This window comes from Ovis aries, chromosome 15 (assembly GCF_016772045.2).
Source record: "Ovis aries strain OAR_USU_Benz2616 breed Rambouillet chromosome 15, ARS-UI_Ramb_v3.0, whole genome shotgun sequence".
In the NCBI taxonomy this organism is placed as follows: domain Eukaryota; kingdom Metazoa; phylum Chordata; class Mammalia; order Artiodactyla; family Bovidae; genus Ovis; species Ovis aries.
The window spans coordinates 50,253,194-50,276,393 of NC_056068.1; the positions used below are offsets into that span (position 1 = coordinate 50,253,194).

The window sequence follows — 23,200 nt, forward strand, 5'->3', positions numbered from 1 at the left end:
ACATATGTAACCAAGGTTTTTTCCCATTAAGGGCACCCACTCCCATCCTACCTCAGGCAGGGGATTTCCAGGGAAGCAGGCATTAACTATGGGCTCTGACTAGGGAGAAAGGCCAGGTAGGCTGTAAATGATTAGATGATAATTATCAAGAAGACCAGATAATTCCATGAGTTCCAAGAGCAGTTATACAGGGGGAACCATCCAAAGGGACCTCTGAGTCCAGTGTCTCACCTCAAATATGGGAAAGTGGAGCCCCAGGTTGCCATGGAGACAGCAACAGAACTGGCATGCCAACCAAGGGCTTTTTCTGCACTCGGTGGTTCTTGATCTTTGGAGTCATAGGTCTCTTTGAGAATCAGATGAAAGTTATAGATCCTCTCTGGCTTCCCAGGTGGCTCTTGTGGTAAAGAGCCTGCTTGCCAATGCAGACTTAAGAGACACAGGTTCAATCCCTGGGTTGGGAAGATCTCTTGGAGAAGGACATGGCAACCCACTCCAGTATTCTTGCCTGGAGAACCCCATGGACAGAGGAGCCTGGTGGGCTACTGTCCACAGAGTGGCAAAGAGTTGGACAGCTGAAGCAACTTAGAATGCACGCAGCACGTATAGACCCTCTCTGCAGAGAAATGTATCTTGACATTTACATTCCCAAATTTTCCTATAGTTCCAGGGTTTCCAAGGTCTTTGGAGCCTGTACAAGGAACCCAGGTTAAGAACCCCTGTGCTAACTAGAGCTGGGGAACTTCAGAAGGAGGTCAGATGGGGTCCATCGGAGGGGAGGATGCTCGGAGGAGAGGCGGTACGCACCGGATCATGTCGTCAATCATCCTGCCCATGGAAATCTGCAGGGTGCCCAGCGACTCATGGGCCGGCAGGATGGAGGCCAGGCGGGTGAAGCTGAGCATGCTGGTGACAGCAAAGAGCACCTCAGCCAGGAACTGGGGGTCCTCCGTGCGCCACTCACTCCGCTCTGTGCCGGGGGGAATAGGCTGAGGCTGAGAGCCAAGGAAGAGAGGGGACCAGGGGAGTCAGGGCTGCGCTGAGGGGCACTCACCAGCCGAGGTGAAGTAGTGGCAGGCAGCCCCATCAGGGGCATCCTGGCAGTGCTTGTGTGCAAGCCCGGCCAGGAGGAGGCGCAGAGTGAAGGCCGCCAGGTACAGGGAGAGGATGACCATATCCAGGAAGTTCCACCAGTCCAGGAGGTAACTGCGCAGGCCCTCGATCCACACCTCCTTACACTCAAACCACAGGAAGCCTGAAGGAGGCAGCAGGGCGCCAGCACCGGGTGAGGCACCCCCTGCATCCAGGTCGGAGCTGGGTGTGTGGGCGTGGTTGGGGGGGAACATCTCCACCGGGAGAGGGGGATCTAAAATATCCCAGGCTTGAAAGTGATAAAATGTAGGCATTTAGTCTGCTTCAATGTCACAAAGATCTTACACGGAAATAAAAAGGACTCCTGGCTGATGCAGACTCGGTGGCTGTGGGGCCAGTTTCAGTGATCCGATCAGCTGATAAACTCAGAAAGTAACACCTGGAGAGGCTGGTTATTGGGAGGGGATGATCTAAATCTGGGTCTCCCTGCCCTCCACCAAATACGCACTGGACAAATATTTAGAGAATATTGATTTGAAGCGGCTCCAAATTATCAACCTGCTCATGATCAGCCCAGGGCCCAAGGCCAGGCCTGGGGAGGGAGGGTCTTGGGAGCTGGACCCCATTAGCTAGGTGACCCTGCCACGTCGTGCCCTTCTCTGCTCCCTGGATACAAGCATGTGCATTTTCACTCATGGTTGTATCCACAGCTAGAAAGCCCTTCCACACCCTTTAGAAGTTGGGCTCACCTTTGCGACCCAGGTCAAATCTCACCTCCTCTCCGAAGCCTTCTCTAACCGGGGCAGTGAATTTCACAGCTCTCTTAAGACCTCTGTGATGCCGTCACCATGGAGCACTGCAAGATATCTCTTCCTGGGTCTGTCCCCTTCCCCTCCCTGAACTTGGAACCCCTCAAGGCAGGGACTGTGGTCGATTCACCTCCTTGTCCGCAGTGCCCAGAACAAGGCCCAGCAATCACTACTGGATAAACACTGATTAAGCTCCCATCATGTGCCAGTGGGATCCTGTGGTGAAGAAGACATACAGGCCTCCCCGGGCTCGTATTCTAGTGAGGGAGGTGGGCAAGTAGCCAAGTTGTTACAGCCCAGAGTGGTCAGCGCTAAGGTGAAGGAGAGCAGGGGAACAGAGGCTGTCTTTGGAGTGTTCAGGAACTGATCCTCACCCTGATTTGGGAACCAGGGAAAGCTTCACTTCTCACAGAGAGTGATGTTTGAGCTGAGACTGGATGGAGGAGCGGAAGCTGGGGCAGCATGGAAGGGGTGGGGGTTGTGGGCCTGGAGACAAGCAGGGCCTGGTGGGAACTGAGTCCATTTCCATGGCAACTGAGCACCTTGTGAAGGTGGGATGGCTGTCAGTGGTGTATGTTGAATGGGTGGATGGAACCCTATTTATTTAAAATATCTTTATTTGGCTGCACAGGGTCATATTTGCAGCATGCCAGATCTTCAATCTTTGTTGAGCATGTGGGATCTGTAACTGTGGCATGCAGAATCTTTTTTAAATATGGTGTGTGGGATCTAGTTCCCTAACCAGGGATTGAACCCGGGCCCCCTGCATTGAGAGTGTGGAGTCTTAACCACCGGATCACAAGAGAAGTTCCTGGATAGAATCCTAATTAATTTATCCATGTGTTCTCAGGGCTTTGCTCACAATAGACCAGCAGCAGGTGTTCACTACATGAAGAAATGAAGAATGTTGTTTCTTAAGACTTCTTCCCCTGCAGGCAGGAACGATACTGGTTTCACCTCCACCCAATACAGGTCAATAATGATTAGTAAACAGTTGGATGGGACACTTTTCCTCTTGGATCACTCTTATTTTCTTCTCCAGAGTTTCTTGGCCAAATTTCCTTTTGTGCCTCACTGACTGACTTGTTACAGGGTGGAGGAGCAGACTTAGTCTGCTGATGGTTTGGGAGTTGCCAGCTAAGCTAGAGGTAAGTCAAGAGAAGATAGATGAGGAAGGTGCCCAACCTAGCTGCTGAGCTGACTAACCAAATGCTCGGCAGAGCTCTGCGGATTCTTGTCAACTGCATTTGCTGAACTGTTTGAGAAAACGCAGTTTTGCTATAGAAGGAAAGAACACCAATAGAATGGATGAAACGTATGCCTTAAGCATATGTAAGTTAGTTATCCAGGTGACATGTTGGACAAATAAAGCAAGTAGAACACACGTGTTGGGCTTCCCAAGTGATGCAGTGGCCAAGAAACTGCCGGCCACTGTAGGAGATGGAAGAGATGCCGGTTCAATCCCTGGGCCAGGAATATCCCTTGGGGTAGGAAATGGCAACTCACTTCAGTATTCTTGCCTGGAAAATTGCATGGACAGAAGAGCCTGGTGGGCTATTGTCCATGGGGTCACAATGAGTGAGACATGACGGAGTGACTGAGTGCACACACACACACACACACACACACACAGAGCATATGTGTGTGAACACATGTAGAATATTCAGGGTTGACACTCAATATTAGTGACACACTGAATATACACAAGACAGATGAGGCCCTTAGGATTCATCTGATCTTAAATTAGTTCCCCACTGGTAATACCTAGTGGCCTCACAAGTCCTCTGCAACAAAATTGCAAAGAAAAGTCATAGCTGCTCACCAGGATGATTAGTAAGCCACAGCTATACATATGTGCCCCTGTGTTTCTCCTGCAGATCAAGTGCTGGGCCCAGGCAGCTTCTGGCTACTGTATCCTCTGCTCAGACCTCACATCTGGTCCTTAAAACAGCACCGTCATAAGTACACCATTTATATGTACTTATGTAATAAACTGTATGATTCAAGCATCTTAATTTGGTCTATGAGTCATTCTGCTCCATGAACTTTGGGATAGATTGCCTGGTGGTGTACTTGCTGGCTACCGTTAGACCAAGGTGATCTGCCACCTGACACCATGGACCAGTGTCTTATTTGCAAGAGGATATGAATATCCAGAATGGGCAGCGACTAATGCCAGGGTAGGGGAAGAATGGGGTCCATACTCAGAGATCTATCACAGGGAAACCCATGGTGAACTAGAGCCCCGAGAGGTCTGGTTACATATTCAGGGAGCATCCATAGGGGCCGCCCCGTATAGGGGTGCTCACTGTGAAGAAAAGTGAGGGGGTCCCCAGGAGGGAGTCTACCACAAATAAAAGGCCTCACCCATGTACCTGCAACCCAAACCATGTGTAGTGAAGTCTCCCAGACGCTCTGGCTGCGGCCTCGGAAGGTACTCAGCTGCGTCTCCATGACCAGGGACTCTCCCAGCAGGAAGATGAGGAACCACAGGTAGGAGGCCGAGTGCAGCAGGAACTTCAGCACCGGGATCTTCAGCAGGCGGCCAAGCTGCAGGGAAGGAAGGAGAGCAGGCTTCTCAGAGTCCTGCTCACACCTCTCCCCTCCCAGGAGAACTTCTGGAGTGCTCAGCCCCCATGTGTCTCCTCCTTTCATTCACTCACTCATTCAGACGTTTATCAAGAATGTACTGTATATTAGGCTTTCCCCTTTCATATTGATGTTTTCCTTCACAACTGTAGGAGATAGGTATCATTATTTCCGTTTTTAAGCTAGGAATTGAGGATCACAGAAGTAACTTTCCCTGGCGGGGGGGTCCCCCAGGCTCTTCGATCACAGCCATGTTAAAAAGTAAGTTTATCATCTTTGGATCTCAAACATCTTCCTCTTCTTCCTGTGTCCCCATCCTAGAAAACATCCCGACCACCCAGACCAGGAAGCTTGAAGGCATCCCTGAATCCTTTTCCTTTCTCTCACACACTCTGACAGTCTCTTGGACTCCCACCCCTCCCCCAATCCATCCTTCATATCCCTAGGAGAGAGAACTTTCTAAAACACAAAACTAATAGGATCTCTCACCTCATTACAATCCTCCAGCGGCTCCCAACATTGCATAAGGTTCTGTGGAACCTGGGCCCCTGCTTGCTTCCCACCATTTGCTAATTGCTATTTGCACTTATGCTTTAGCTGCACAGAATTCCTTTCAGTCTCTCTAATGCTTTGCATTCTCCTTCCCTGGGATGTTGAATGGATGCCCTTTTCCTGCCTCCTGGAGCACTGCTTACCCTATTCCTCACCTGGTTTACAGGGTCTTGATTTTTTTTTATATCCACAGTGCCAGGGATGATGTCTGGCTTATAGGAAGGAATAGAAATGTCTGAGTCCAAAAGGGCCCCCAAAGAATTTGAGGTTGGGGTGGGGGTCTCATTAGGAGAGACTGCATATAGGACTCAGGCTTTGGAGGCAGAGAGACCTCAGTTTCAATCCCAGCTCTGCTGTTTCCTGCGGACAAAAGAGAATTTCTGTTCCCTGTGTCTTCACTGTAAAATCCAGGTGCAATGCCTGCCTTCCAGAACCACCTCAAACTACCTAAAAGGAACAGTAAGGGCCCAGCTCAGGGCTTGGCATAAAACAAGTGCTCAATAAATTACGATTATCATTATTTCTATTCTTAGTACCCGGGACTTGGGCGCCAGCCAGTAGCCAAGGCAGAGGAAGGGCATGGTGAGGAAGATGAGGAAGGCGACAAAGAGCTTCCAGATGGTGGTGCTCCCACGCCAGCCAGCCAGGTTCCCACACCAGATGGAGGACAGGACTTGCTGGCAGATGGGGTGTGCTACAAACTAAACAGAGAAGGGTGTGAGCGGAGGGAGTGGCCACGGCCAGCGAGGAAGAAGAGGAGTCAGTCAGGCGCCCTGACTTCCTTGTATAGAAAGTGAACCATGTTTCTTTTCTCCCCAGGGCAGCCAGCTAAGAAGAGAGGCAACCCACCCGCCAAGTGACCTTGGGCAGACTCCACCCCTCTTTGGGACTTAGTTTCCTAGTCTATGAAGGAGAAACTGAGCTCAAAGAATTTTCTGGACTCTCCAGATCTCACATTGTTGAATCTAAGCCAGGCAGTGGTGGGTGCAACTGGATATGGGTCCCAGAATCCTGAGGGTTCTTTGTCTTCTTAGGGATGTGGGGCCCCAGGCAGCAAGGAAAGGGAGGAGGAAGGCAGGAGCAGGGAAGGTAGAATTTGCTGACTTGGGCAGTCATTGGAAAGGAAGGTTTCTAATTAAGCTCCTGGTGGGCTAGGATATCTGAGGGTGGGTGAGAGGGAGGAGTAATAGGCTGGGGGAGGCTAGAAAGGGCACATGTCTTTGGCGTAGGGGTGGGCATCTAATGAAATGGGGAATAATGGAATCACTTGATATTTCAGCCCTGAGAGATCTAGTCTAATCTTGCTGGATAGAGTGAGATATTGAAGTATAACCACAGAAAAAGCCCAGACCAAACCTACTCAGCAGGCCAACAAGTAAAACTCAGAAGTCTGGTCTGGTTGGGTCATGGGACTTCCAAGGATGGGCAGAGGTTAGGGACTTAGACTGACAGTAAGAAGGGAGGGTGGGGGACCCCCAGGATCAAGGGCCTGGAGAGAAGGGTGCTCAGAATCAAGATCTAAGAGGGGTCCTGGGACTTCCCCAGTGGTCCAGTGGCTAAGACTCTGTACTCCCAGTGCAGGTGACCTGGGTTCGATCCCTGGATGGGGAATTAGATCCACGTGCCACAACTAAATCTTGGCACAAAGAAATCTAAATATTAAAAAAAAAAATAATGAGATGGTCCTGAGGGCAGAGAAATGACTTGCTTAGGGTTGGAGAGGGGCCATCTAGAGGGGGCAGGGCAGGGCAGGGGAGGCGGGCAGGGCCCAGCTGACCCGCTTCTGGTTGTAGTTGACGGCCAGTCGCAGCCTCGCCAGGTTGGGGATGCCTTCCTCAAAGGCCTGGCCCAGACGCTCGGCCTCAGGCTCAGTCTCGCTGTCCTCGCCCAGGTCATTGAGCACCGCGGTGACCTCGCTCTGGTTCCGGCACATGCCCAGCAGTTCAAAGCCGTAGTCCTGGCTCAGCGACTCCAGGGCAATGTACTCGGGCTGTAGGGAGAAAGTCCAGGTGGGCTGGACATCCTGCGGGCCCAGCCCGGTTGGGTCAGCCCACCCTCCTGACACTGGGCCTGGGCCACTCTGTCCTGCCCTCAGCTGCCACTTCCCCACAGCTGATGTCACCCTAAACCATCTATTCCTTTCTTCTCTGCCACCCCACTTGTCCTCCTGGCTATAGCGAGGCACCTGCTGTGTCAACATTGCTTCTCTGGTACCACATCTATCTCATTGCTGAGTCATTTCAACACAGACCCCCATCACCTCTGCTCACCCCTTGTCCTTTCCTTTCCCTCTGCCTGTTTCAGTTTTGCTCCTACTCTTCATGCCTTCTTGGGTTCATTACTTTTGCTACCTTATACGAAAACACATGCTGGCAGTTTTGGAAGCTGCAGAGTGGGCAGCTCTTGCCTCCACTTTCCCCTACCTAGCTTCAGTCTTACTTGGGGCCCTAACACCAGAGAGAATCCAGGCTAGGACTCCAGGAGGCCCAGCACGGTCCCTCGGTGGCAGCACCCTTGGTTATGCGTGTCCCCTTTCCAAGTCTCTGTCCCTTGCTGGGAAGGTGGGGATGGTCATTCCTGCGTCTCCTTCTGCAGGCTGCTGTGTGGATGGAGGGAAAGGCCCTGGGAGAGGGCTGCTCTTCCTGCTACCTGGACATGGGGGCCCTCATTCTCTGATTCTTTGACTCTAGAGAAGCAGCACGCTCCTCCCCCGGCTCACCTGGCACGGGTTACATCCAGCCCTAGGCCTCTGTTTCAATATCCCTGTCTGTTTCCTCGCCTAATGGTAGTTGTCACCATGGGGATCAAGTTGGGCTGGCACCGAGAGGATGTCAGTGGATGAGTGATGGATGGAACTAGACTGTGAATTCAAGGCCCCTGATCAGTCCTGGCCTCCAGGCCTTCCCTTCAGGTGTTCTGTCTGCACAGAGCCCCTGCTCTCATCACATGTCTCCTTTTGCTAGCTCAGAGTCTTTGCTTGTCCTGAACCCCTACATCAAATATCTTCCCTACTCCTCACTTGTGTTAAACCAGCTGGTCGTGTAGCCAAGGTTAATCCCACTTCCTCTAAGGAGTCTGCCCTGCACATGCTGTAGCCCCCTATTTTCTGGCCCTTGGAAGCCCTGTAGCACCATCCACAGAGGCCCCGAATGAAGCTGAGCCTCTGGGGAGTCTCGTCCGCCTCACTCTGCCCTCTTCCACCTTGCTGTGATCATGAGCTCAAGGCCCCAACACAGGGTGCTCTAGGTGGGACCACAGAGGCATTCAGAAAGGACAGGTTTCTACTGAATGTTATCTCTAAGTCTGTCCAGCTGTTTTTCTATCTGTGTTCTCCCTCCTCCATCAGACAGACCCAGGACACCCCTAGGGTGGGGTATGTGTTGCCCCCATGAGACTAGGAGCTCCTGGAGTGACAGCTGTCTGCCATTAGAATGAATCCCCTTCAGGGCAGTATTCTGGCACTCTCCATCAGAATGGAGGTTTCCTGAGAACATCTTTCTGTTTTTCCTCTCTTCCCAGAACACCCACCAGAGACCCGACCATGCCCCGGTGGAAGGACAGATACAGGGCACTGAGGGTAGGGGGAGGGAGCAGAAACCAACCTTAAACTCAGGCTCCTTGCGGGCAAGGTGCCGGAGCTCGCGGCTGAGCTGGAAGGCAGCGAGCATGGCGTCCTCGCTGGCCAGTGAGAGATGGGCGCGGCTGGCGATGCCGCGGTAGGTGTTGATGCGAGACAGGGAGAACTTGAGCAGGTCGTAGCGGCGCGCGTTGCTGCACTCGAGGCAGGCGCAGGAGACGGGGTGAGGCCGTGCGATGGTGTGACCCTGGCCCATGAGCAGCTGGGCGACCTCATATAGGTCCTTCTGGCAGGCCAGGGTGAGGGGCGTGACCCCGGGGGCGAAGCGGGAGGCATCGATCGACGAGTCAAAGAAAGCCAGTGAGGAAGACCTGGTGTCCACCTTGCGGCCCTTCTCGCGTTCCAGCCGGGCCAGCAGGTGACGCACCACTGCGGGTTGGTTTGTGTCCACAGCCACCAGCAGGGCCTCGTGGATCTGGCGGAAGTCGAACTTGACGTTGGCCAGCAGCACATCAGTGATGGCCTCGTGGCCCAGGCGGATGGCCAGATTGAGGGCCTCCCTCCAGGAGCGGTCCTCGGCCTCCTCCACATTCCGGGGGGGCCCGCCTGGCCCGCTGCCCAGGGCCTCAACCCCCACCTCCAGCAGCTGCTGCACCAGGCCTATATGTCCCTCCTGGATGGCACCCAGCAGTGGAGCGGGGAACTTCAGCTTTCTGTTCATGATCTCTGTCCAGTTAGGCTGAGGCTGGATGAAGGAGCAGACAGGGTGAGACCTCGAGCCCCCAACCTTCTTTACTGGGGGCCTCCCTCACCCTTCCATTTTCAAGCCCTTAACCCTCTATACCTAGCCACCATTATAGTCTTCCTGGTGGCTCAGATGGTAAAGAGTCTGCCTGCCATGTGGGAGACCTGAGTTCAGTCCCTGGGTGGGGAAGATCCCCTGGAGAAGGAAATGAAACCCACTCCAATATTCCTGCCTGGAAAATCCCATGGACAGAGGAGCCTGGGGGACTAGTCCATGGGGTCACAAAGAGTTGGACATGACTGAGCGACTTCACTTTCACTTTCATCCCAAACACAAGTTTTTGTTTTAAGGTACACTTAATGTTTGGGCTTTCCAGGTGGTGCTAGTGGTCAAGAACTTGTCTGCCAACACAGGAGTCAGAGACGTGGGTTCCATCCCTGGGTCAGGAAGATCCTCTGGAAAAGGACATCACAACCCACTCCAGTATGCTTGCCTGGAGAATCCCACGGACATGGGAGCCTGGTGGGCTACAGTTCACAGGGTCGCAAAGAGCTGGACATGACTGAAGCAACTTAGCATATAGTATTTAAGTACAGGTAGTTTTTTAAACCCTCAGAAGTATGTAACTCATTCAATTCTTAAATAACCCTATAAGGCAGGAGCTATCACTTCACCCTGTCCCCAGTTTAACAGAAGAGGAAACCAAGACTTGCCAAGCCACTGAGACAGGGTGGTCGCCCAGGCAGTTTGGTTGAGAAGCTGGTGTTCCTAGCTATTCTTCCGTAGTACTTCTCAACTCAAATAAAAATTAGTAGTAGTAGGTAGCGTTTGGATTTCTGGAATCTCTACTTCAAAACCTCCCAAATGTGGTAGGTAGGTAAACACTTTCCCTCCTTTAAGAAGGAAAATGATGCTACCACTTTTATCTGTTTTACTCTGAAACTAAATTCGACATTAAATGATATATACTCTAGTATGTATAGTTTATATAATGTGATCATCTTGTATAATGACAATATGAAAGTCCTCCCCCGCCCAGTTATGTCTATGTAGGGAATACACTTCATGTCCATATTTTCCAGGAACTAATCATTTTAGAAATACCCTTTCATACCGTAATAGTTTCTTGTATATTTTTGTTTAGCTGTTAGTCAACAATATCCCATTGACTGGTATGAAATGCTGATAATATTTAGAAAATTGGTCTTGGTTGAAAAATGCATCTTTTAAAGTTGAGTGGCTTAAAACCACACACATTTATTCTCTTACAGTTCACGCAGTCAGAACTAAATCATATCATGAGGCTAAAGTCAAGGTGCTAGCGGGGCAGGGTGGCTCTAGAGTAGAATCCTTTTCCAGCGTAACTGCCTGGCAGCTACGTCCCAGAGTCACATCCCTTGCATTCCTTAGTTTATGGCCACTTCCTTCAGCTTTAAAAGCCAGTGGCATAGACTCTCAATCTCCTGGAGATATAAAGATTAAAAACATGTTCTTAGTCACTATTTTATTGTGTGGATTCAGGTTAGGAAAGAGTTCTTCACACTCTTCATCCAAGTTATTCATCCAGTTCTGACGGGGGCCACCTCCCTCAGCACAACTCCCACCTCACAGGAAGCCATACACAGTGGGGCCGCTGTGGGCAGCCTGGGAAGGAGCAGATTGAAGCAGGACAGGGCTGCCCTGGGAGTGGGACTCCCAGGTGGGCACACAGATCTCTCCAGGACCTGCTCCCATCTTGTTGACATCCTCTTCCAGCTGCTCCTCCCTGGCAAAGTCCCAGAGCTTCTGAAGGACAGGTCCAGACACGTCCACACAGGAGGGTCTTCAAACTGGGTTTTTCCCAAGCCCCTGAGCACTGACCAGGCTTCGCGGCAGGATCCCACCAGGCTCTCCTCCACCAACTCGCCAGCTCTGCCCTCTCCTGTTCTGGGCAGCACTCCCTCCAACCCCCTGGTGCTGCCTTGCCCCTCTTTCCCACCAGGCCCAGCCCTTCCTCACTGCTCTTCTTTCTGTGCCCAGGTTTGGGCCTCCGACTGCTCTCCTCCCACCCGCAGGGTGGTGTCCCCCACCTGCCTGGCAGCTATGTTGTCCCCGCCACTCCTCTGAGTCAATCTATTGTTTTAATCACAGCCAGAAACGGGACAAGGATAGGGGAAGGCAGGGAACAGAGGCCTCTTACCGTGAGGGGGTCCATGGCTGCACCCACCTATGCTGGCAGGGACAGCAGGAGAGAACACCGGCTCCTCTGTCTGCTCCCCTAGCTGTGCCGAGCTTTCTCTTTCCTACCCCTTCCAAACCCTGCCCTCCCTCTACCAGGCCCAGCTGCTCCCCTTCTGCCCTGTACCCTGGAGACCAGGGGAACTGGTGTTAGTGCCACACAACGAAACCTTCTGGGAAAGAAGAGAGGACACAGATGCTCAAAAGGTAGGAATATATTTTAGAAAACCACAGGTGGAAGGGACCTTAGTGACCTTCTGGTCCAACAGCCCGTGTGCTGATATGGCCTGGGATCTGCCCAGGGTTCCACAGCCAGCCACTCCTTAGTGTTTAGTCTGTCTGATTCCCATAAAACTCAAGAGGAGGATGGGATTTTTTTGTTGTTACTCAGGGTTAACTCTGGACCCAAGATAAATAATTTGCTTAAAGACACATAGCAACACTATTACCTGATTATCCTAGGGAGGAAAGTCCCAAAGGATACTGAGAGTACAGTTCATGGGGCGCTGAAGGTCACTCAAAAATCACTCTCACTTTTCCCAGGACACCACAGGATCTTATCTGTAGGGTAGTGCTTTTTTTTTCCCCACTGGGCCTCAATTTTCCTCTCAAGAAAATGGGCACGAGGATACACACCACTCACTGAGGGGAAGATGTTCTGGATTGTGTCCTGAAGCCCTTGAGAGCTCACCAATTCTATCCCAGAAGTCCCAAAGAAGAGACACATGGAGCTGTCCTTGGGAGAGCAGGGTGCCATGGCGACAGAAGCCTTGACAACCGGGAGTGCGGAGCAGGCTGGGCCCGGAGGTGCCCTCAGGCAGAGAGTCCTAAGGGAACGAGCGGGAGGAGGACAGGGGGCGGCCTGGCCTCGTCAGCCCCTCCCAGCTGCCAAGAGAGCCCCTCGTCCGTTTCTGTCACAGAGGGCAGAGGGGGGCCAAGGCCGCAGGACTTCATGGCTCAGGCCTGAAGGACCTCCCCGCATGTGCTGGCATGTTCTTCTATTTCTCCTGCCGAGAACGGCAACTCGCAGATAGGACACTGGACCCAGGAAATGGGCGGCGAGCTCTCCGGGGAGGAAACCCACAGTACGTGCGGAGACGAAGATGGTGATGAGGCGGGAGAGGCTGGGGGAGGCGGGGAGGCCCCTCCACAAGTAGCAGCGTGCTGGGGAAGCATGTCAATGCTGAAGGAGCCTGAGGGGGAGAGAAAGAAGGCGGTAAGAACCCTGGGCCCACTCCTGGGCGGGAGGTCACCCCACGCAGCCTGAAGGGAACATCTGCTGGCAAAATGCAGCTGTTTTCACAGGAAAATTTTACTAGGGTTGAATATTTGACACCTGATAACATCCAGTCACAAACATATTTTGAGTATGTCCTATGTGCCTGACACTGTGCGAGGCTCTGAGGGATGTAAGCCCAGGCCTGTCCTCATGGACTATGGCGTCTAGGGGTAAAGATAACTTGTGACCACAAATAACTGTCACAAAGCACGGGGTGAGAAGTGCTAAGCCCAGGAGAATCAGAGAACGCGGCAGGAGCTCAGTGGGAGAGAGTATCTGAGGTCAGAGAAGACCTGGCAAATAAGAACCACCTGAACAGAGACTTAAGGGGAAGCAGAATTTGGTCACGGAGGCAGAAGTTTTGAACGAATTTCTGGGTCCTCGCTGATAGCGTTGTAGTTTGCTTTGTTTCACGTTTCTCCCGAGGACAGAGCCGAGGTTCCTTCCTCAGCTTGGTGAACACAACGTGAGGAGGAGCTCAATACAGACTTGTACAGAACTGCAGATGACAGAGGCCCGAGGCCCAAGTTCACCTGGTTCCTGGCAGCTCTCCCAGATCTCCTATTCCTCCCTCAAGGGACGCCCAGTACCCCCTCAACCACCCCTGTGCCAGAGCAGCTCACCTGCACAAATGGGGCACCACCCACTCTCCTGGGCTCTGCTGCTTCGGGTCTGGGGCCGCAGGTGTTCTCTCTGGCCTGCCTTTGCTGGCCTCTGCTTGTTTGGCCGAGAGTTTGAGTTGGATACAGGCCTGTGAGAAAGAATGGTTAAAGACCAGCTGTTAGCAAGAGGCCCTCAGGGCTGAAGGAGCCTCAAACAAGGGTGAAAGGGTGCAGACGTGCTGCTGTGGAGCCAGAAGCCCTGGGCTGGGGTCCTGGTTTGCTCACTTGACTTGAGGGAAGTCATTTAATCAAGTATCAGGCTTGAGGGAAGTCATTTAATCTTTGAATATCTGAGAACAGAGCTTCTATCACTGCCTTCCAGTTTATTATTTTTTTACAGACATAATACACATCTCATAAAATTCACCCTTTTAGAATATATTATTCAGTAGTTTTAGGATATTCACGAGGTCATGTAACCATTACAGATTACTCCAGAATATTTTTATCACCCCCAAAAGAAACCCTGAGCCCATTTGTAGTCACTCCCTACTCCTCTATTCCCACACACTCTGACATACTGTTTGTCCATTTAAAAAATGAGGTTATCTTTTAATACTGAATTGTAAGGGTTCCTTACAACTTTGGAACTGTGGTGTTGGAGAAGACTCTTGAGAATCCCTTGGACTGCAAGGAGATCAAACCAGTCAATCCTAAAGGAAATCACTCCTGAATATTCACTGGGAGGGTTGATGCTGAAGCTGAAACTCCAATACTCTGGTCACCTGTTGTGAAGAATTGACTCACTGGAAAAGACCCTGATGCTGGGAAACATTGAAGGCAGGAGGAGAGGGGGATGACAGAGGATGAGGTGGTTGGATGGCATCACCGACTCAATGGACATGAGGTTGAGCAAGCTCCGGGAGTTGGTGATGGACAGGGGAGCCTGGTGTGCTGCAGTCCATGGGGAACCAAACAGTCAGACACAACTGAACCACTGAACTTAACTGAACTGAAGGGTTCCTTTATTTCTAGATATGAACCCCTTATTGAATACACGATATGCAAATTAACCGCCTTTTTCTGAGGGCTGTCTTTTAATTTTCTTGATGGTGTCCTTTGAAGCAGAAAACAAGTTAAATTTTAAAGAAGCCCATGAGATATAGCGCACTTGTCTTCATTTCTGGTTCACTTCCAGGGCCACCTCCTTGTCTAGCTCCATGCCTGACACCATGCAGGCAAGGACATCTTTTCTCTTGCTACCTTGCAAGTCCAGACCATGAGAACAAGACCAGACACCAGGGTGCTCTCTAGCATAACTGAAACATGAGTGGGGGGTGGGCAGGTGCCGAAGGACAGGAGGTTTGGGGAGGTGATTTGGGGCTTTCAGGTTGACCTACTTACCTGCGGGCTCCCACTTTCCTCCTCTTCATCCTGCCCACGTCCTTCTCTGTGTTCTGCTCCTCTGATCTGGGCTCTGTGTTAGAAACACTCATTAAATCTATCTCATTAATAAAAGGCCCTTCACATACAAAATTCCTTATTTTGAGAATATTCTATCCCCCTTCCCTGGTCAATTCCTTCTTGCTCTTCAAGTCTTAGATGAAACGCTAATTTCTGTGAGGCAGGATTCTCTCATCTAAGTCTGGTCATCCTATTATGCTTTGCCTTTGAAGTACTTATCACAGTTTTAAGTTTTAGATTTCCTTGTGTGACATGGATTCGTATCTCTCCATCAGGGTAGAAGCACTGCTATTTTATTTATTGTGGTGTCCCTGGCGCCTAGCCCAGAGCCTTGCACATACAGATGTGCAACTAACATCTGTCAAATGAACAGTAACAAAAGCTACCAACAACGATCTGTCTAGTTATTCAGAACTTATGGAGCACTACATACAGCATTTACTATATATAATATTTTAAAATTTTTATTTATTTTTATTTTTGGGTGTGCTGGGTCTTTGTTGCCTCATGTGCTCCTTTCCTAATTGTGGTGAGTGAGGTCTATTTGTCATTGTGACGCGAGGGCTTCTCATAGCGGTCACTCCTCTTGTTGCAGAGCACAACTCCAGGCATGCGGGCTCAGTAGTTGTGGTGCATGGGCTTAGTTGCCTTGCTGCATGTGGAATCTTCCCTGACCAGGGATCAAACCGGTGTCCCCTGCGTTGGCAGGTGGATTCTTAACAACTGGACCACTAGGGAAGTCCAGCATTTACTATATTTTAAGTGTTTTCATAGCTCTAACACCCAGTCTGTAGGGTGCCCCCCAAAGATGAGCTCCTTCCCTGTCCTCCCGATTTTAAAATGATAACATACATCTTTCCTCATGTGGTAGGCAGCTTCTGGAATGACTCCCACTGGTTCCTGCTTCCTGATATACATGTCTCCCCTTGAGTGTGGGAAGGACTTAGGAACTTGCTTCTAATGAATAGAATATGGTTAGACGCCACACTCCCAATGCAGGGAGTCTAGGTTTGATCCCTGGTTAGTGAACTAGATCCCACATGCTGCCGCTGAGAGTTCACGTGCTGCAGCTAAAGAGCCTGTTCCAGTTTGTTGGGGGATCAAAGACGCCACGTGCTGCAACTAAGACTCTGTGAAGCCCAAACACAAAAAGCATCTAGTGCAGATGTTTCTTTAAAAAAACAGAATATGGCAAAAGTGATGGGATGGCACTTCTGTGATGAGGTTACCAGACACTGACTCCTTTCTTGCCCTGTGTCTCTTGCCCTCTAGGTGGCTCACCCTAAGGGAGCAAGCTGCCACAGTGTGAAATGCTCTGTGGAGAGGCTCTCATGGCAGAACTGAGGGGAGCCTCAATCCAACAGCTCTCGAGGAGCTGAATCCTACCACAATTATGTGGAGGGGCGAGGGTGCAGATCCTTTCCAGCTGAGCCTTGAAACAACGGCAGCCTGTGACAGATTCAGAGCCTGAGACCCAGTTAAGTCACACCTGGATTCCTACCCACGAGAAATCGTCAGACAGTAAATACTGTTTCCAGCCACTAAACTTTGGGGTAATTTATTATACAGCTGATAACCAGTGTACCCTGTTTCTGCTGCTGGACTCACTCTCTGCGATGGCCCACACTCTGTCTGCGGAGTGTGTTTCTCTCCAGACAAATCCACTTCTTACCTATCAAAAAAAAAAATGTACCCTATTTCTGCAATGAAATAATATACTCATGATTTCACTAATTCGTTCAGTTCTTTGAAATGACAAACCATTCCTTTAAAAAAACTTTTCCTAATGAAGCGAGTGGAATCAAGGGTTTACAGTGAGAATGCTACTTGTCTCTGCTCTCTGGCTGTTTAGAATAGTGAGAAGGACAAGAACTCTGGGGTCCAAATCCTGGCTCTGCCACTTATTAGCTGTGTAACTTAGAATATGTAGCCTCAGATTCTTTTGTAAAATGAGTTTGTGGTGAATATTAGCTAGTAAAAGTGCCTAGCAGTATCTGGTACAAAATAGGAACTCCAAAATGTTTAATCCTTTCTCTCTCTGTGGTGAAACCACATTACTCCCCTACTTCGTGTCTCTAAGAAGCTCTATATACTGCCACCTCGACTTAATTGTCCTCCCTTGCTCACTCACAGAACATTAAAACTGCAAGAGACCTAAATACTATTTGGTTTAATTCCTTCACTTTGAAGGGAAAAGATTTGAAGCCCAAAGAGATAAGGACTTTCGGTTCCTGGGCCAGAGCTCTTTCAATTATATACACTATTTGATTTTTCTTCTGGGAATAGGACACTGACCACCATCTTTTCTTCCATGTGAAGTCCTGTTTGTGAGCCATCCTTGTGTAGCAACGATGCATTCAGGGAGGAAGGAGGGTGTTGGAAGTAAGTAAGGAAGTAAGGAGCCGAAGGTAGGTCATGGGGCCTCACCTGCGCTGTGCTGATGAGTGGGACCTGGCTCTGAATGGTTGGTTTCAGGGTTTGCCACACGGGCTGGAGGTGCCCTGTGGGCAGCTGAAAGCACCATGCAGGCTGAACGCCCCAGAGTCCCCGGCTGCAGTTGGTTTAGGATATTCCTGAGCTCTGAGATTTCCTTGGTGGTCCTGTGGGGAAACAGGGAGCACTTGGTTTCATTCAGAACAGAAATTGCATTTTGCTCACCCAGGTCAGCAGCATCTAACCAAGAAAGCCAGGTATGGTATGTATGTGTGTGTATATATATATATATATATACACACACACACATATATGGGGTGAGGCCTAGAGTGTGCTGAGAGAACCCAGACAGGTCCTGTGTGTCTGTGAGTGATCTGGTAGTCTCCTCCAGGAGAAAGAACTGAGAAGTGGTCAAGAGACCTCACTCTGGCAGTTACGTACGTTTGGGGATCCGGGAAGAATGTCCTCCGGATGGAAGGATTAGCCAGCCAGGGGCTGGGACCAGACTCCTGAGCATCAAAAGAGCCCTGAGGAGAAGAAAATGGAGAAATATGAAGTACATATATTCACCACCAGGGGGCACTGTCACATAATGCCAGGGACACTACCAAACTCAGGGCTTCAGCGAGGGAGTGTATTTGCTATAACTTGTACATGGCACTTTGGCTTGTCTCTATACACACTTTTCCAGCTCTAAGATGTGAGATTTGGTGATTTTGTGTACTTAGATCCCCAGTATTAAGGATTTTGTTATGATCCTGAAAGACCTCAAGATAAAAGGACACAAACTATTGGGAAAACCAGGTCTATGGGACTTATATTATATGCAAATTTGTATACATGTATATACATACATGGGCTTCCCTGGAAGCTCAGCTGGTAAAGAATCTGCCTGCAATGCGGGAGACCTGGGTTCAATCCCTGGGTTGGAAAGATCCCCTGGAGGAGGACATGGTAACCCACTCTAGTATTCTTGCCTGGAGAATTGCCATGGACAGAGGAGCCTCGAGGGCTACAGTCCATAGGACTGCAAAGAGCACGACACGACTGAAGCAACTTAGCACGCACACACGCATATACATAAGTATACAACTCAGTGGACATGAGTTTGAGCAAACTCCAGGAGCTGATGAAGGACAGTGAGGCCTGGCATGCTATAGTTCATGGGGTTGCAAAGAGTCAGACACAACTTAGTGACTGAACAAAAAACACATATTTTAAAAAATTTCTACATATATGAATAGAACACATATAAAGTTGATTCACGTAGGTACAAAACTCAAATCACTCATCTCTATATACCCATGTGAGAGAAACAAATTATACATACATAGGTATTTCTTTAAATTTAAAAATAGTTCTATTTTGAACTACTTGGGGATATTTCAGTCATTTTTCTCTTTAAAATGTTTAAATTCCAGTAGGATTTATTTTGTGAACAACTTTGCTCACTTGCAACTAAAAACCTACCAGTTTTAGCTACCACCTCTAGCTATCTATAAAAAGATGTATATATAGATATCCCATGTCTCTTTCTAGCATCAGACACTATAACTATCAACAGATATCATATAAACCTTTTGACTTCTAAATTCAGAAATGTCTATAAGCAATAATCAAGTACTGGATAATTTCTACATAGATTTTATTCATGTGGTATACTATAGATTCTTAATTTATCAAAATTCAATTTATCTGTGTCAATTCATCTGTGGCTTTTTCCTTTTTATCTTTTTTCAAATTTCCTTTTTTCCCTTAAATTTAAAAAAAATCCTTTAATTTTAAGCTCTCCTTCTTCTAGCATAGATTATTTTATTTATTATTATTTTTGGCCTCACTGCATAGCATGTGGAATCTTAGTTCTCCAACCAGGGACTGAAATGGACCCTTGGCAGTGAAAGCTCCACATTCTAACCACTAGACTGCTGGGGAATCCCCTCACAAATTCTTTTAAAGGTAAAATGTCTTTCTTTCTTATAGGGAATTATACATATATATATATCTTTCTTGTAAAGTATGACTTTGACCTCATTCTACAAGTTTGAGAAGTAGCACTTTTATTCACATTTACAATTTTCTAATATACCATTACAATCTCATCTTGGACTTACATTAATTTTTAAATATTTAATTTTCCAGGTTTTTTTTCTTTTCTTTTTTATCTTGTCTCATAAATTTCAGAATGAATACTAATAGAAAGGGTTACTAGATGGGTATGTAGAGATGGTTTTCTAATTTTAACTATATAAAGGAGACTAAGAATCAGGAATTGAAGGCTTTCCAGGTGGCGCTAGTGGTAAAGCACCCACCTGGCCAATGCAGGAGACATAAAGAGACGTGGGTTTGATCCCTGGGTCGGGAAGATCCCCTGGAGGAGGGCATGGCAACCCTCTCCAGTATTCTTGCCTGAAGAATCCCATGGACAGAGGAGCCTGGCAGGCTGCAGTCTACAGAGTTGCAGAGAGTTGGACAGGACTGCACTGACTGAGCACGCATGTGTCTTATTAGAAACCGAGCTTCGAAGCACAGGCTAAGTGGAGTCTAGTGGCCTGGCTTCCAATCCAGTCCAGGACTTGTTTGGCAGTGACCTGGGACACCCATTACATTTCTCTGTGCTTCTGTTTCCTAACTGGAAAATCAATGATCATGAAAGACCTTACCTCACAGGGTAATAAGCCTTTATATAGTGCTTTCACAATAATATACCATTAGAATGACATATTAGAAAAAAGTCTGTGGCATTTGAGACATCTTAAATTATAAAACTGAGCGCCATCCATTTGTTTCCATGTATGAGCCCTCTCTTACAGAAATATTTCCGGATCTCCTCTCCCTCTGGTATCAGAGAGGGCCTGCCATGTGTGTCATCTGCTCTTGCTATTCAATGTCTGACATCAGTCCGAGTTGCTGACTGCCTCCTGCCTGATCCCACCATGGCCCTAAAGGTGCAGAGTAATTTAGATATCTGGCCAGAATGGAAAAGACTCTAGGAAGCATTTATTTAGCCTATCATTAAGGACACCAAATGTCCTAGTTCGCCCGGGACACCCTGCTTTATGTCTGTCGTCTTAAGTATAATTACTAATAGCATTCTTTTTGGCTCTTGAAGTATCTCAGATTGGATGATAAATTTTATGGTGACCCTACCTACCACTCCCCTCTGAAAGGTTATTATATAATCAATATTTATACTAGAAAGTCTGCTTTGCTCTAGGCACCGTCCTAGCTGCCAGGAATGCCTGGTGGAACAAGACAAACAGGTCCCAATCTCCCAGAGCTCCCACTTTATTGACTAGCCAGGCCACAGGGTTCCGGAACCCACAGGGACACTGCTGGCACCTGGCAGAGCACAGAGAACTGTTCCATTGATCCTCCTGCATTTTCAGCCCTTCCCACAGGGGAAGAGCAAAGCTCAGGCTTTACCTTGCCTCAGCACTCTGGGCCTCTCCCAGGGCTGTGTGACAAAAGCCTCTCTCCCACTCTGTCTGCTCCAACTCCATCTTCTCTTCCCAAAGTGTGGTCTCTTGTTTGTTTTTTTCCAGTAACCTCAACGGGAGCGATACCTGTGAGGTTCACTCCTGGGAATCAAAATTCTAAAAAATGTACTGTGTGCACAGGAAGCACTGTGATGTAATGGCAGGAGACCTGGCTTCCTTCCGGTCCCTACTCTGCTCTGTGTGAATTAAAATACATACATTTCCCTATCTGAGATATAAAATGATGGGGTTGTGGCTTGATGATCTCTAAGCATTTTTTTTTAATCTCTACAGTTCTCTGGCTTTACCCTTGTGTGATTACATCTTCATATTTGTGAGTGAATTATTGTGGAGGGTATTGGCTTGGAAAGATAAATGGAGACATGAGTGGTAAGAAACCAGGAGGAGTCAGATCAGCCTTAGAAGAAATAGATAACTAGAAAACTTTTCCCAGTAGTCATGTATGGATGTGAGAATTGGACCATTAAGAAGGCTGAGTGCCAAAGAACTGATGCTTTTGAATTGTGGTGTTGGAGAAGACTCTTGAGAATCCCTTGGACTGCAAGGAGATCCAACCAGTCAATTCTAAAGGAAATTGACACTGAATATTCATTGGAGGACTGATGCTGAAGCTCCAATACTTTGGCCACCTGATGCTAAGAGCTGACTCACTGGAAAAGACCCTGATGCTGGGAAAGATTGAGGGCAGGAGGGAGAAGGAAATGACAGAGGATGAGATGGTTGGATGGCATCACCAACGGAATGGGACATGAGTGTGAGCAAGCTCTAGAAGATAGTGAAGGACAAGGAAGCCTGGTGTGTTGTGGTCCTTGGGGTCGCAAGGAGTCAGACATGACTCAGCGACTGAATAACAATGGAACAAATGGTCCAACAGCTTTGTGCACACTGTACCGAAGGCTCACTCGCTTGGCTCATGCGTGTGTGAGACTGAAGGAAAGGTGTCCATGCCTATTTGTGAGAAAGGGCCACAAGCCCATTATGTTAGCATTTGGTTTCTTAAATAATTATTTATTATTTATTTGGCTGTGCTGAGTCTCCATTGCTCTGAGCGTTTTTCTCTAGCTGCAGAGAGCAGGGGCTACTCTTGAGCTGCAGTGTGCGGGCTTCTTATCGCAGTGGCTTCTCTGGCTGTGGAGCATGGGCTCTAGGCTGTGTGGGCCTCAGGAGTTACGACATGCAGGTTCAGTAGGTGCACCTTCCAGGCTCTAGAGGCTCAGCAGTTGTTGTGCATGGGCTTAGTTGCCCTGTGGGCATGTGGAAATCTTCCCAGACCAGCGATCAGACCTTTGTCTTCTGCACTGGCAGGTGGACTCTTTACCAGTGAGCCACTGGGATGCCCTGTTTTGTTTTGTTTTTTTAATTAATTAATTTCTTTTCTTTTTGGTTGTGCTGGGTCTTCATTGCAGTGCACAGGCTTAGTTGCTCTGCAGCATGTGGGATCTTAGTTCTCCATGAGGGATCAAACCGGCATGCCCTGCACTGGAAGGCAGATTCTTAACCACTGGACCATCAGGGAAGATCTTATATTCATATTTGAATGTATATGTATGTGTGTATCCATCCCTCAATCAGCATCAGCTTCCTAACTAGAAACAGAAAAGGCTGGGACCTGCTAAGTCCCCCATGGTACATACCTGGCTCAGCCCCGAGCTCACAGGGACAGAGGGACCCTCCGCAGGGTCGTCTAAGGAGTCCAGAGAGGAACACACCCGCAGGAAGGCCAGGCCAAAGGGCTGATGACGTGTGAAGGGTTGGGAGCAGCTCAGGCGAAGTCGATCCCACGACTCACCGGAGGCTGGGGCCAGGAAATCAACTTAAGGAGAAAACAAGAAGGAAATGAGGGAGAAATGAAATGCATGAATGGTTGGGTGAAAGGGAGAGAAGGTCAGTATTGCGGAGAGGAAAGAAAGACTGGGACTACAGTGTGAATTCCACCCTAAGGGAGATTGGAGGCTTTCCCTCCCCCAGGCTCGGGTGCTCAGGTTCGGGCAGCACCACGCAGGCCAGTCAGGGCCCTCTCAGACCCAGCGCCTTGCCTTCCCACCATCGCTCCTCTGTCCTGGTGCCACGCTGTTCCCAGCGCGACTATATCCTCGGTCCATACCTTTCCACAGACCTTATCGCTGTCTCGTTTTAACAGGGGGTAGCCGGAGGGTTGGAGTCTGGGGTGACCACTTGTCCAGTGGATCAGCTGAGCTACATCCACCCTTCCTGGACCATGAGACCTCAATCTCCCTCAAGGCACTACCTGCTCTACATACTTGCTCACTGGCTCACAGGCCAGTACTCCCAACCCTTCTCATCTTCCATTCCCAGATCTAAGAGTACCTCATCTCGTATCCCA

General features: G+C 49.1%; 1 protein-coding gene across 2 annotated transcripts in view; it reads right to left on the bottom strand.

Annotated features, from left to right (window-relative positions):
* XNDC1N (XRCC1 N-terminal domain containing 1, N-terminal like) overlaps positions 1-23,200 on the bottom strand; it is a 34,041-nt gene that overhangs the window by 2,451 nt on the left and 8,390 nt on the right. Inside the window, exons 5-17 of one of the 2 annotated variants that reach the window (XM_060399419.1) lie at positions 22,491-22,669; positions 17,801-17,886; positions 17,354-17,526; positions 14,867-14,939; positions 13,484-13,611; positions 12,666-12,774; positions 11,709-11,754; positions 8,645-9,364; positions 6,820-7,032; positions 5,579-5,743; positions 4,277-4,451; positions 1,055-1,255; positions 808-970 (exon numbers count right to left, since the gene is read on the bottom strand). In XM_060399419.1, the coding sequence (XP_060255402.1) occupies positions 808-970; positions 1,055-1,255; positions 4,277-4,451; positions 5,579-5,743; positions 6,820-7,032; positions 8,645-9,364; positions 11,709-11,754; positions 12,666-12,774; positions 13,484-13,611; positions 14,867-14,939; positions 17,354-17,526; positions 17,801-17,886; positions 22,491-22,669 (2,431 nt within the window). Of the gene's footprint in view, positions 1-807; positions 971-1,054; positions 1,256-4,276; positions 4,452-5,578; positions 5,744-6,819; positions 7,033-8,644; positions 9,365-11,708; positions 11,755-11,781; positions 12,775-13,483; positions 13,612-14,866; positions 14,940-16,534; positions 16,599-17,353; positions 17,527-17,800; positions 17,887-22,490; positions 22,670-23,200 lie in introns of those variants that run through there. The other variant, XM_060399418.1, reaches the window with a different exon arrangement.